This window comes from Schistocerca serialis, chromosome 1 (assembly GCF_023864345.2).
Source record: "Schistocerca serialis cubense isolate TAMUIC-IGC-003099 chromosome 1, iqSchSeri2.2, whole genome shotgun sequence".
NCBI lineage: Eukaryota > Metazoa > Arthropoda > Insecta > Orthoptera > Acrididae > Schistocerca > Schistocerca serialis.
The window spans coordinates 703,356,343-703,371,906 of NC_064638.1; the positions used below are offsets into that span (position 1 = coordinate 703,356,343).

Here is a 15,564-nt window from a genome sequence, read left to right on the forward strand (position 1 = left end):
TATCACTGATGTTGGTTTGGAGTATTGGAAATTTTTGTTATCAAACATGGAGGCTTTCATTGAGGTTAAACAACTGTGCTGTAAAAATCAACCTGAATGTTATGAAGAACAGTTCAAAATACCTAACAGGGTTCCTTTGATGTTCAGCACATCATAGAAGTGGTGCTGAAATGAATATCAAGGTTCTTTATTCCTTGCCAGTTAATAGAAAACCCACATAGTTGCAGAGTACTGGAACGGGTTTGTGATGGGATTTAGGTTGTTGACATTATCCAGAACTTCAGTTTAGCCAAAGAGATGTCACAAAAAATATGATGAAGGCAAAGAGATGTCACAAGAAAATATGATCACCATGTTCTTGGGAGACGAGAATGTTGGAATGCCTCTGTAAATATAGTCATATAAGTTACACAGAAGTATGGAGAATGTTTTGATTACAGCACCATTGCTAAGCCATGCAAATGATTCACACACATCAAATAATTTGGAGAGATTATTCAAATACTTCTAATTGGGATAAATAGATCAGGTAACTGATGTGAAGGGCAAACAATACTGTATCTGTTTTTTGGTACAATTATGAAGAACTTTGCATTGTTACTGATGGATATGATTTATGAAATGAATATGCAAACAATTCTAATCCTAAATGACTTACACTGAGTTGTAGGGTACCTGTGCATTCAGTCCTGAGCATTTTCTAATTCTTACTAGGTTGCAGAGAATAGTGGGATCAGAAAGGCAGGTAAAAGTTTTCACATCATTAAATATTCTCACATCAAATATAATAGAACAGAGGGATCTTATTTTACAGGAAAGTAGCATTTAAATTTCTATTCTCATGTTGAAGAAACTAGAAGAAACTCATCTTGTTTTGCAGGAAACCATAACTTAAATTTCTAAAAACATCTTTTCAGCAAATAGCTGTGAGTCTGTTTCATACTCAGTGAAAGAAGTTTGGAAAAAAGTCAATTAGAATTGGTGACAATTACCTTCAAATACATATTGCAAGTTTATTTCTGAAATTTGATGTTAAAAGACACAACCAGGAAAATATATTTTTGGGCTTTTAAATCCTCACTGTTTGATATTTGACTAAGCATGCCAATGTTTTGTAGCTTGCAGCTACGCTATATGAATAATGTTGATATTGAACATTTTGTAGTATTTTTGAAGTTCCACTTAATTTAAATATCAAGTTAAATTCAATGGCTTGTTTGACAGTGAGGTTATTCTCCATCTTCATTTATTTTTGTTATATTAATCTATGCAAATTTAAGAGACAAATCATTCCTCAGTTTCACATTTGAATTTTTCACATCAGATGTGACTGACAGAGAAATCTATAGCAAATTCTACCAGAAGTGACATGCACAAAGTCTAAACATAAGGTAATACCTGCCTTCAGTATTTGGCTTTCTATACTTACGCCCTCTATTGCTCTTGCTCACATGAATGTACAGGCTGCATAACCATTATCTCTTTTGTCTTCAGTGCTGAACTGACAAAGTTATGAAAATTACACATATAATCTGTATCTCTTATAAATCAATTGTTTTACAAAATATCAGTACTGAATTGGAGAACTGATCATCTGATCATTCAACAATGCATGCACACACACACATACACACACTCTCTCTCTCTCTCTCTCTCTCTCTCTCTCTCTCTCTCTCTCTCACCTTTCTTGCATTTCTACTATGTAATTTCTCCATCCAATTTATCTCTCAATTGTTCCTAATGTTGACTTATACCACCTCATATGTATACTTGGGGTTCATTATTGGTGCAAGGGATCTGACAAATTTCATCAAATGTGTTCTGTATAAAGGCATAGCATTTATCAGTATCTGAATTAATCTTTAACTTCTTTTTCATATAACACTGTTTTTACAAACTAATATATTGCAACATTCTAATGTATTGCGACATTCTTCAAAGCAATTTATTCTCTCTATAACTGAATGTGTTTAGATTAATTAGAAGAATATCTCTAGGCTGCTCCATTTTATTCCACACCACTGAAGAAAATTTTAAGTTGAAAGATATATATTTTCCGTATTACAAAATAAAACTGAAGCTATGTCATATAAAAATATTTTATGCACTTGTTTAATACAGTGCTTCAATAAACTGTATCACTCATATTTCTCCTAAATACAGAGTTTATTTTTTATTTTTGGGATCAATAAGATTAATAATATACCAAACATATTATTTTGGAAATTACTTTCAGTACACAGTGTGCTTGCTGTATAAATAATTTTTAAGAATAGGCAAGGAGTTGTTGAATATTCTTCTTTAATCTTGTTTCTCCTGTGATATATAAATATGTTAATACTTATGACCTCAATCTGCTACTGGAGTACTGTGAATCTGTAATTGCTGCAAGAATTATATTGTAGTTCTTAATTTGATATAATTCATACATTTAATAACATGAGGTCTGCACCTGTTAACATAATTCTTAAAAAAATTAAGAGAACTGTGACTACCATCATTGATAGACCAATCTATAAACACTCCAGAAGTAAATAACAATATAAATGATACCTTGTGATTTATCATCATAGATATAAAGGTATTTCAGTGTCCCAGATTTAGCTTCACTAATGTAAATATCTAACTACATTATTTTGTTATAATAGAGAGACAATGAATTATTATCAGAGATAGGTTTTGGATTTTTGTTCAGATATTTTTAATTAGCTGTTTTTATTCGATGGCAAATTGCATACTAAATAAAAGGAACAGATTGTATCTTCCCTTTCTGATTTTTATTTGTTGTAGCTAGTGCCCCGTCATCAGACGAATGTGAGGCACCTGTCTCTGTCTCACATCAAGGCTATGATGAGAATGCTGCTGGGCAGTGGTATCCTTATGATCCTAATATGTCACCTGTACCTCCTTACTGGGGTCCTGAGGCCTGGTGGAGATACTATCCTGTTCCTAATTTGGAAGGACAGAAGAATTCACAAGCTCCTTCTCCGCACTACTGGGACCCATATTCAGCTATGTATGCTTACATGGCAGAAATGGCTGCATATGGTTATCCTCCTCCACCATATCCTCCAGTCTATTCACCTCATCATTTTGCTCCATCAAGACAATTTAGATACCCACATAGTGGAAGTGATTCCGATGAATGTTCTGGATATTCATCCACTGATGAAATGGCATATTATGGGGCAAATTTTGCACATGGAATTCCCCAGGGACATCCTCCAGTAATGCTTCCACACATGAATCATCCATCAGGAAATCCACGTAATGTACCAGAAGGAAACACAAATGAGATTTGTAACAATGAAAAAGAAAATATGCATAAAATTGTAACTGAACCAGACAAGACTTCTGAGAGCATCACACCAAAATGTAATGAAGCCAATGGCAAGAAAGAATCAACCAATGAAAGTGATAGTAGTAGCTCTGAAGAAGATGATACCAGTGATTCAGATACTGAGGTGGAGGATGAGAATAGAAATGAAGCAGATGAATCTGCTAAAAGTAGTAGTAACAGTCTGCAAATGATTCGGTCTGTTTCTGATATAAACGTGTATAACAATAACTCTGGTTCAGATGTTCTTTCTCATAGCTCTGAAACGAATGATGATGAAACAGAAAGGGAAGAAGATTCAGATGGAGATGATGAATTTGAAGAGGTTAGTGACAGAGGACATTATAACAATGAAGAAGAGACTTGCCTTCCACACCAGCTAAGTGTGATTTTTGAAGAAAGTGAATGCAGTGATGTAGAGTCTATTAAGCGCATTCACTCAGCTGAGAAAGCTGATGTTCGTAACTTAAGTGAAGATGGTGACAGTTCAACAGCAACACTGGATAATTGTGAAGATGACAGTGATGTTGATTATGATGCAATGGATCCTGGTTCATCAACAGTAACAGTACGTTTGCCACTAAAACTCAAATTCAGTAGATCAGAAAATGACGAAGAGGTAACAACACTGATCGTTGGAGATAGTCAGGTGAAAAGGATTCCCAAGGAAGATGAAGTTTTTGGTGACACAAAGTTAAGAGAGCTGAAACCAAATGTGAATAATAAGGCAACAGCTCAAAAAGAAGCTGATGTATCAGTAACTGTTTGTCTGACAGCACGATCTAGTTCTAATGATAAAGTAGAACAGTGGAAGCAAGATGTGGATAAACATTTTAACCAGCAAGGTGATATAACCAAAAAAGAAGAATCTGAAATATCAAAGCTTTCAAGACATGGGAGTTTAGAGGATAATTTAAACAGGCAAAGGAGTGCATCAGATTTAGATGTATATGAAACTGCTGAGTCTGACTCTGATATATCTGTTTGTCTGTCACTGCCTCTGAAGAAAACAAACAACAAAAAGCCACAACCTCCAAAGTCACATATTACATCAGAGAATTTGAATAATGTATCTGAAGAGGATGATGATGATGGAAAAGTGAAGGGTGATGATAGCGACTGTGCTTTCAGTCACTGGGAAGATGATTCCAGTAGTACAAGTATTCAAACTGTAAAACTTGCTCCACATACTAAAAAACTGACTGGGTCTAATACTGATGATGAAAAGAGTAACAAGACTTCAGAAGCTAAAGGTGTAACAACAAAAGACAAAGGTGAACAAAATAGGAAGGTACAGAGCAGTAATAAAATGCAAGAAATATCAACTTGCGAACAACGATGTGACAAAGAGGATGAACATGCCATGGTTAATACTGCTAATCATGAGTTGGAAGACACAGATACAAGTGAAGATGAGAGTTCCTCTAATTCTGAGAGTATAAGTAGCGTCAGTTCCAGTAGTAGTACAAGAGAGAGGAATATATCAATAAAACCAAAAGAAAAAGTTGAAAGTCCTGCAACAAACCATTTTTCTGAGAGAAACAGTAAATCAGAAAATACAAATAATAATGACAGCAGTGACATAAAAGATAAGATACTTAATATTGTTACTGATAGTAAAATTATTTCCAATAATGAAACTTTTAACAAATTAGAAACTTCCCAAACACAGCCAAAAACTGCCAGTGGGACACATAGAGATAATCAGAGAAGAGACTCCACAGAAACAAATAGTCAAGGAGGAAATGAGATGAGAACCAGTAATTCAAAATCTCAGGAAGAAAGTGAAGAAGATGATTCAGGAGTAACATCTGACTTAAGTCGTCCCATATCGGATGCAGACACAGAGTCTGAATTAAATTTAAATGAGTTACAACTGTTAAGCAAATGTCAGAGAGCAGCTACACATTCTCGTCTTTTCAAACTTCTCCAGGATGAATGTGGGAAAGAAGATGAAGAAAATGATGAGGATGATGAAAAAGCAGAAGATTTACACACAGAATCAGTTGGAACCCTGAAATCAAGGAAAGATCAACTTACACTACCACTGCGTCAGAATAGTTCAAGTGATCCAGATAGTCTATCATCTTCTTCAGGCATTGGGTCTCCTGCTTCTCCAACTATTACTGATCGTTTAGTTAAAGAGCTTATACGAAGCTTGTTGCAAAAGAAAAAAGGTAAACGTCTGAAGAAATTACCTCTGGCAAAACTACACGCAGCTGCACTACGTATACTGCAAGAAGATATGGATCCATATGACACAGTCAGTTCCCCTGGTTCAGAAGAAAGCAATGGGTTTTGCTTGCCTTCAAACCAATCTTGTTTTCAGACTCAACATTCCATTAATTATAATAATAATAATGCCAACACTGCCAATAGCAACATTGCCAACCCACTGATGCCCCCAACACATGCCATGTATGGTGCAAATTATTATGATTATTGCAATTATTATGATTCTTGGGGGAATCAAAATGCATATTATGGAACTGACCAAACTTTTGAATATGATGTTGTTCCTTCAAAAGCATTTAAGCTTTTACAAGAACACACCCAACCGCATGGTTTCAGCACAGGTCTCATAAATGGACTGTGGGCTAAGTGTCCCAGGATACCAAGCTCAAAAAACCTTCCAAAGGATCTTGCGTCAGCAGAGACTTCAAAAGAGAACAAGACTGGGTCTCAGAGTGATCCCCTACCTGAAGCTCCTGTAATTCCAGAAAATGAGTCCAGTGCAGAGACCCCTGCCTCAGCCCAAGCTTCATGATGTGAAAGAGATGAGACAGGCAGACTGTGAACAGAGGGTGATCACTTGTTCAAACGTTCGAGCTTTTGGTAGACATTTGAGATGTCTGTAGCAGGTCGACCAGCTGGGTCATACCCAGGAGGTACTCGGCATCACCCTCTTTTATAAATTTTGTGACTTTAGTCTTCTAATAATTTTGATGCGTACTGTAGTTAATCACTTATTAATTATTTCTTGGTAATTTTGGTCTGCATTTTAAAATTTTTGTTAGACGTAATCTGGATTTGAAAAGCATATGAACTTTGTCTCTCTGGAGTAAACTCCACCTTTCAGAAATGAAAAAAAGAGAAAAAAAGGGGAGCTTTTTAATGTGGAGCAAAACTTTTATTTATTAAGACACACAATTACTGTTTTAGAGTTCCTTCTAAAATTTCACAATTTATGCTCCCTTTTACAAAAACTGTCATAACAATAATGACATTCAAAATAATAAGCATTCATAATATTTGCACAAAATCAGTTCAGAAAGTTGGGAGAAGTACAAATAACCATGTTGTAACTACTTTCTCTTTAACTCATAATCATGAGTTACAAAATTTGTACACCAATAAACAGAGAAATCAACTCACTGTCTCTGCACCCTGCATTTTTGAGCGCAGATAAACTAAATAATCATTAACTGGTGTTAGTCAGTGTTCTTCATTCTATGATGGCATCAGATTTTATTCTGAACTTTAACTGACACATAAAATGCTTGCAAAGGTGCAGTTTGCTTCAAAGAGATGTTTGCATTTACCCTTGCACTGACTCTAACAACTAGTGTGTGTGTCATATTGTGTGAACTATTACTTTCATTTTGATTACAGTACATAATAGCTGCATAACATTGGATGCCTTTGACATTCAGAAGCATGTATGAAGTTCATGGTCAATTTTAATTCTAAAGCTTAACCTTTCTCCTTGAAACAAAAATGTAGTGAAAGTCAATGACAACTCTTGACAGTAGACTGTGTTATAAGGCTAATCAATATGGTTACCATGAGCTTCATTTTTTCATTTGTTGAAGTATAATACTAACAAAAGTAGAAAACAACTGCATGAATTTTGTAGAGAGTATCAGGAGTGAAAATATATTTAGTAAACCAATAAGTTATAGTCATTTGTTTAAACAGGGACAAACTATTGTCTGTACAAACCAAGTTGATGCTGGTGCGAAGGCTGATGAGAGTGACCATAAATGGGAAATGCATTTATAATCACTCTCATTAGGTGCTGCTTTCAAGTGTCAACTTGGTTTCCTTGGACAATATGGACAACCAGGAAGTGAAATTGTACTACATTGAGGCAATGCTTCAGTTTTCTCAGTCAAAGATCAGAGATGAAAATGAGGGAAAGGAAAATTATTCATTGTTACAATTACTGCTCTTAGCAGCTGCTAGTGTACCTTGCTAGTTACTGCTAGTGAAGCTATTGTGACGTGGGACTTCAGAGATTTAGGAAAGAGAGACACAATGTATCCTGCAAATTTTACCCTTGCTTTGAGCACTTCATCATCATTTTTTAAAGTGTCACTCATTTGTAGCCAGGCTGTTTTAAGAAACAAAATTCTTATGGTACATTACCACAATCAGCATGCGAGTTTGAAAAATAGCATAAGCAACACCAGGCAGGTGACAATGAGTGCAATTTTTCTGAAATTCTGTAACAGTTTTTGTCACCACTTACATTTAAACACTTAGATTATCTGAGAGCTACCATGCTTGCTGTTTGTCTAATAATGTACAGTGATCTGATTTGTAGGTGTAATAAGCATTCCAGTGCCCAAAAGTAATAAAGAATCACACAAATGGCTAATAATTATATTATAGTAATGAAAGTAGGAACACATTTAAAAAGATATTGCTAGTATTATTTCTAGCTGGCTGAGACAAAAATACCTCCATTTTAAAGTATTGGACTGCAACATACATGAAATACATGGCAATGATTAAAGTTATTTTTACTTTACTCACAAAAACATCAGTAACAATGTAGAAACTGCGCAAGAATATCTCCATTACATATATAAAAATATTATTATCACCAATAGTTTAATTTTGGATAACATATTGCATTAAGTTTTTAGAAGTCAGGTTGTTCTGGTGTAGGACTACTCTTTTCAGTTACTACAGATTGATTTCAATCCACCCTCTCTCTAATTTCTTTTCTGAGACCCACTTACACAACCTTTGGACCATGAAAGAGATATTTTGCTGTTGTTCTTTCATCCTTTATAACACATGGCAATTTTGATTCGTTGGTCATTACTAAACAATGTTCTTAAACATTTATTGCTATGTTTTTCAGTATGTATATCACAATATGCCAGACATAAAATTTCATAGTGTGCCATCCTCTTAATGATAAGAATGGGTAATTGTCAGACTGTATAGTAAACTAGTTTGAAATAGTAATTAACTAACAGTAAATATCTGCACTCAGACAGATAAATGAGTTATATTACAGTGACTGAATATGCAAGTCTGCTTGAATTTCTATTGGACAATTGTTTTTACAGGATCTGATTAATTGTTGTATTAATAATGTCATTTGTTTGTTAATAGTGAGTTTAAATATAAGGAAGCCAATATTACCTAATTTTTATGATAATGGAAAACCTTAGTGAAAGATAAAAAATAGTGTTAATAAAGACAACAATGCACTATGTGAAGGAAGTATTGAATAATCAATATAGATATGAATCAACAAGAAGTTGAACGTTATTACTCAAATTTTGAGGTTACGATCTTCAGTGATGGTTCAAAAATCTCTCTCTCTCTCTCTCTCTCTCTTTCTCCCTCTGGTGTCCTTCCAAATAGTCATCAGATGAATCTCCTCTTATGGTTCAGCAGATATTAGCAATTTAGTTTTACAGTGTGTAGTGGGAGTCAGCCAAAACAAACACTGCTCATCATGTCTTTCATGCAATGCCCAGTGTTGTTTCCCATTACAAACAAAATTATTTTTAAAGCAGAATTTTATGTGTCAATTCAATTGAATGCGCCCAGATTAGTTTAGTGTGATATTTGCTTTTTGACAAGTATACACAGGGACAGTAAAACTTCAAGAATAACTTTTACTCAAGCTGCTACAGCACTGTCCCAGCCTGTGCTGACTGCTACTGCCATGTAGCGGTGCTGCTCAGTTGTTACTGGAATACTGGCTATTCTTCATGTTTTACTGTCCTTGTTAACACATACTGATAAAACAGATATCACAATAGACTAATCTGAGATTGCTCTATTTAACGTTCATGCAAAATTCTGCATAAAAAAATCAATTTGTTTGTATTGGGAAACAAACCACACTTTCTATTGATATTGGGCATCACAGAAAAGACATGATGACCAGTATTTATTTGGGCTGATTCCAGCTATACATTACAAAAACAAAATTGCAAATATATGCTGAAACATCAGAGAAAATGCACTTGAGGATTCTTAGGAGGGAGAATAGGAATGAGTGGGTGGGTGGTCATGCACTCTGTGCACTCTGAAGGAGGTTGTTCAGTTCAAAATGTGAGCCACAATGACCACCTTATTGTTTATGTGCCTATAAACTGCTTGAAGTTTCCTTACTTGGTGAGTAGTTGTCATTATTAATACTGTTATATAAGTTTTGTGTTATCAGTTTATCATTTACTTTCCATAGTATATTTCACCAACCTCTGCTTTGTCAAATGTATCTCTGATGTAAAATTTCTTGAAGCTTTTATAATGTAATATGGTAAAGTTATTGGAGTATCTTGAAGTTAAGAGCTTTGTAGTGTCTCCTTTGTGACCCTCCTGCTTGGGCTGTTAAGTTCCTTAATGGAGCTACATGGATTTAATTGTTAATACCATCCATGTCAGTCAGTGTGTGGTGGTACAGATAATTTTCCTTATACATTTCACAGCTAAAGTAATCTAAATCTAAGATGACCGATTCTGGTCTTAAAGCTGTGAGTGTTATCTCTAGGAGGGGAATAGTGTCACACTGATGGTAGTAATTATCATCATCTTCATACATGTTTCAGTGAAATAGTTTTTACTGTATTCCTACATTTTCTATGAAGTGCATCAATGAAGTGCATCATAATATATCTGCTATTGTGAATGAATATAAATAAAAACTAAATATGAGGCGTGTTTTTTAAGTAAGTACCATTTTGAAATTTAAAAAAAAGGTGTGCTAAGATATCTCAATAGTTTTGTTTTTACATGAAAGCCTGTACCTTAATCTACTTTTCTACATAATTTCCATCAATATTGAGGCACTTGTCATAACGCTGTACCAGTTTTTGAATACCTCCCTCATAGAAGTCTGCCACCTGACTTGTTAACCACTGCATCACCACTGTTTTGACTTCGTCATCGTCTTGAAGATGCTGACCGCCCAGGTGTTTCTTCAAGTGCAGGAACAGATGGTAGTCACTGAGCACAAGATCAGGGCTGTACAGAGGATGATCTAGAGTTTCCCATCGAAAAGATGTGATGAGATCTTTGGTCTGATTCGCCACATGTGGACGGGCATTGTCTTGCAGCAAAACGATTCCCTTGCTCAACTTCCATGGACTGTTGCTTTGATTCTGGTGTGACATAGGCCACCCATGTTTCATCGCCCATAACAATTTGGCTTAAGAAATCATCACTGTCATTGTGGTACCACTCAAGGAAAGTCAATTCACTGTCTAAACGTTTGGTTTTGTGCACATCCATCAACATTTTCGGTACCCAACGTGTGCACAATTTTTGGTAATTCAAGTGCTCGGTCACAATGCCATACAAAACACTACAAGAAACATTAGGAAAGTCATCCTGCAAGGAGGAAATCGTAAAGCGTCTGTTTTCTCTCACCGTATTGTCCACTTCCTGCACCAAACTTTCATTAACGACTGAAGGACGCCCACTCCATTGTTCACCATCCGCATTTGTGCAGCCATCTTTAAATGCTCTCACCCACTTTCTTACCATTCCATCACTCATAATGTTTTCTCTGTAAACTGCACAGATCTCACAATGAATATTGATCACTTTTAGGCCTTTAGCACTAAGAGATATTATAACAGCCCGTACTTCACAGTCGGCAGGACTCACGATTATCGGAGGCATCTTAAACACTCAGTACACAATGTAAGCAAGGAAGAATCAGACTGTAATGGCGTCAGTGTGTAGATTAAGGTAAAGGCTTTCATCTAAAAATAAAATTATTGAGATATCCTAGCACGTCTTTTTTTTTTTTTTTTTTTTTTTTTTTAATTTCAAAACAGTACTTACTTATAAAACATGCCTCATAGAAGCTCAGGACTGTAGTTCTCATCTAGCTGAAAAGCAGACTCTCCAACAGATGAATGACTGACATTAATGGTATCTGCTGTCCTTACTACACAGAAGATTGCAAATGCACTACCGGCCATTAAAATTGCTACACCAAGAAGAAATGCAGATGATAAACGAGTATTCATTGGACAAATATATTATATTAGAACTGACATGTGATTACATTTTCACGCAATTTGGGTGCATAGATCCTGAGAAATCAGTACCCAGAACAACCACTTCTGGCCGTAATAATGGCCTTGATAAGCCTGGGCATTGAGTCAAACACAGCTTGGATGGCGTGTACAGGTACAGCTTCCCATGCGGCTTCAACACGGTACCACAGTTCATCAAGAGTAGTGACTGGTGTATTGTCACGAGCCAGTTGCTCAGCCACCATTGACCAGACATTTTCAATTGGTGAGAGATCTGGAGAATGTGCTGGCCAGGGCAGCAGTCAAACATTCTCTGTATCCACAAAGGCCCGTACAGGACCTGCAACTTGTGGTCGTGCAATATCCTGCTGAAATGTAGGGTTTCACAGGGATCAAATGAAGGGTAGAGCCATGGGTCGTAACATATCTGAAATGTAACGTCTACTGTTCAAAGCGCCATCAATGTGAACAATAGGTAACCGGGACGTGTAACCAATGGCACCCCATACCATCACACCGGGTGATACGCCAGTATGGCGATGATGAATACACGCTTCCAATGTGCATTCACCGCGATGTTGCCAAACACGGATGCAACCATCATGATGCTGTAAACAGAACCTGGATTCGTTCCAGAAAAATGATGTTTTGCCATTTGTGCACCCAGGTTCGTCATACACCATCGCAGGCACACCTGTCTGTGATGCAGCGTCAAGGGTAACCGCAGCCGTGGTCTCCGAGCTGATAGTCCGTGCTGCTCCAAACGTCATCCATCTGTTCATGCAGATGGTTGTTGTCTTGCAAACATCCTCATCTCTTAACTCAGGGATCGAGACATGGCTGCACGATCCATTACAGCCATGCAGATAAGATGCCTGTCATCTTGACTGCTAGTGATATGAGGCCATTGAGATCCAGCACCATGTTCCGTATTACCTTCCTGAACCCACCGATTCCATATTCTGCTAACAGTCATTGGACCTCGACCAGTGCAAGCAGCAATGTAGCGATACGATAAACCACAATAGCGATAGGCTACAACCTGACCTTTATCAAAGTCGGAAACGTGATGGTACGCTTTTCTCCTCCTTACACAGGGCATCACAACAATGTTTCACCAGGCAACGCCGGTCAAATGCTGTTTGTGTATGAGAAATTGGTTGGAAATTTTCCTCATGTCAGCATGTTGTAGGTGTCACCACCGGCGGCAACCTTGTGTGAATGCTCTGAAAAGCTAATCATTTGCATATCACAGCATCTTCTTCCTGTTCGTTAAATTTCACGTCTGTAGCATGTCATCTTCGTGGTGTAGCAATTTTAATGGCCAGTAGTGTAAGTATAGATTTGAAATAGAATAATAGTGCACAGTAGGCCTATTGAGAGTTAATTGTCCCCATATTTGCTACCTGCATAAATGGGTATCAATTTACTGTTGGATTTAAAACAGCTAAAATGAAAGTAAGGACAACTAGGCCAATGCACTTTAATGAGCTCATTTATGAAGTTTTACTGCACTGGACTTAATTTAATTAAATCTCTGTCTAGTACTAAATCCTATTGGAGCACATATTCTCACATAAAATTATTGCTGATGATTTACTTCAGTTTCTCAAGTTGCTTCAGCATAAATAATAAACCAATGTTGTAAGTAAATGTGTAGAAAATCTCTACATACACATTTTGATAAAGACCAGAAAGTGATCACATTGCTGTGGTTAGTAAAATGGTCCATTTTCAGTATTTTGGATTCAGAATTATCTTCCTTTATGTTAGTGTGCAGATAAAATTGTAGTTTATTCTGCACACTCATTGTTGTCATGTGGAGTGGTGGAGAAAAAGTAGTGAAGTATTATGTCTACAGAAGCAAGTAACAAGAATGTTGTAAAAAACGGATATTTGAAAGTAACCTCTCCAAATTATTGGAATTCTTACGCTGTCTTCAGTACACTTCTTCTTAATAGAATTTGTCTCTATTGATAAAAGCCACTTTCATATAATTACCATTCACGCAAATACAAGGCACAGAAACGGTTTCCATGTAGCTTTTGTCTCCATCTCTAGGGTGCCAAGGTCTCTTACAAATGCAAGGCATGAAATTGGGAACAAACAAAAATCCAATGAAAAAAAAAAAAAAAAAAAAAAAAAACATATATTAGCCATTATTCTACAAATTGTCAGTTTATTTGTATAGAGAGACTGGAAATCCCTATAGTAGCATAGTATTCACTTTAAATAAAACCTCTGTTCTAATGACAACAGTGGATATTCCTGGATAGAGCAATGTGTGAAATAAGGGATAGGTAACCACTCACCTGTAGTAGATCAATATGTAGAGCACAGTAATACATGAAAGAAAACAGCATTCACACTAGGTTTTGAGACTAGCTCTTTTTCCAACAATAGTGCACTCTGTTCCACACACAACCACACAGACACTCAACAGACATTCCTATAATCATGGCAAGTCTTGCTGTGACCACAGGAATGTGTATTTGGTTTTCTGTGTAGTTGCGTGTGTGAATGTTTTCTTTACTGAAAAAAAGCAAGTGACTGAAAGCTGGGGTGAAAGCTGTTTTCTGTTATGGGTTACTGTGCTTTATTGTAATAGCATATAGATGACTGTTATCTTTTTACACTTGCTAATAAATTTCAATACATACTAAGCAAAAGGAAATAGATAAATGGCAGCTATGTTGTATAACATCAGTTTTGAAAACAGCAGCATTTCTATGAATTCTATAAGAAACTTCTTTATGAACTTTTTAAATGACTGCCTACACAAGTAGTTTTTCACAGCTAGTGTTGTCTTTTATGTATAATATGACTCGGTGTAATTCCATAAAGGTTTCGCTTAGTGTGACATCCAGAGAACGCAATTAACGAAATCAAGAGTACACGCTAGTGTACTTTCCCTGCAACATATGGAAAGAAGAGATTATATATAGACACATGCATAACACTTCTGTATTCTAGCTGTAATTCTTTTTTTTTTCTTTTTAATTGCAGAAGTAAGCATGTTACAGAATTTTTCTCTTTAATACATTTCTTTCCCTGTAATGAAAATAATACTTTAGTCATAATTTGTAGTAGATTTTATAATGTATTAGGATATAGTGTATATGCCATGTTAAACATATACTTTTAGATTTGTAAACAAATGTTTAAGTTTCTGGGGACAGGGTAAGATGAAAAGATTACAATTTCTTTCATATTTTACATTTCCAGTAAGTACAGATATTCTCTTCCCTATCATTTAAATAGAATGGACAAAGAACATTCCCAAACTGTAATAGTACTTTTGTTTATGAAGTCTTACAAGAAATTCTGTAATGTTTTGATTTAAGTATTTCTTTTATTCATTAACTTAAATCTTTATCTTATTAATCTAGAAATTGAAAGAGACATTGATGTCACCACTGGTTTCTGCACCACCACCACCACCGCATACAGAAATGCATGGATGTTTGTTCTCCTCCCAGGCCAAGTGCTCTATGTACTATTGATAAAAACGTAATATAAACTGTAACACACCATAAACATATATCTTCACTCCAATAGTCTGCAGTTTCAATTTCCATTATAACGAAAAACAACAGTGATAACACAATAGACCCAATGCGAATTCCAGGTGGTAGGTTGCAGAGATGAAACTCATTAGTATTCTTCTACTTACAATGTGTTTTCCTTTAAGACTATTACTTTGAATCTGCTATACTTACGATGATATTTACTTATATTTCTATTTGAGATAGTCCTTGAATTGTAATTCAGGAGAATGTTTAAGATATCTTGTGATGGAATGGTTATTAGTTTCATTTTTTGATTCTATTGGAATTTACTGAACTATTGATGCAGGCAGAAATTTATCAACTTACTATCTACAGCAACAACTATGTATTTTAGGGGGTCAGGGTACGTGTGTGGAAGGAGGGGGGGGGGTGGGGTGAGGAGTGAGTGTAAGGTTTTACAGACATGTAATAATAGGTAACA

At 35.9% G+C, this 15,564-nt stretch overlaps 1 protein-coding gene across 1 annotated transcript in view; it reads left to right on the top strand.

Moving 5' to 3' along the window:
- Positions 1-15,564, top strand: part of LOC126480902 (uncharacterized) — a 750,870-nt gene that overhangs the window by 726,672 nt on the left and 8,634 nt on the right. The window contains exon 14 of the mRNA XM_050104302.1: positions 2,791-6,225. Within this exon, the coding sequence (XP_049960259.1) occupies positions 2,791-6,104 (3,314 nt within the window). The 3' untranslated portion in view covers positions 6,105-6,225. The remainder of the gene's footprint in view (positions 1-2,790; positions 6,226-15,564) is intronic.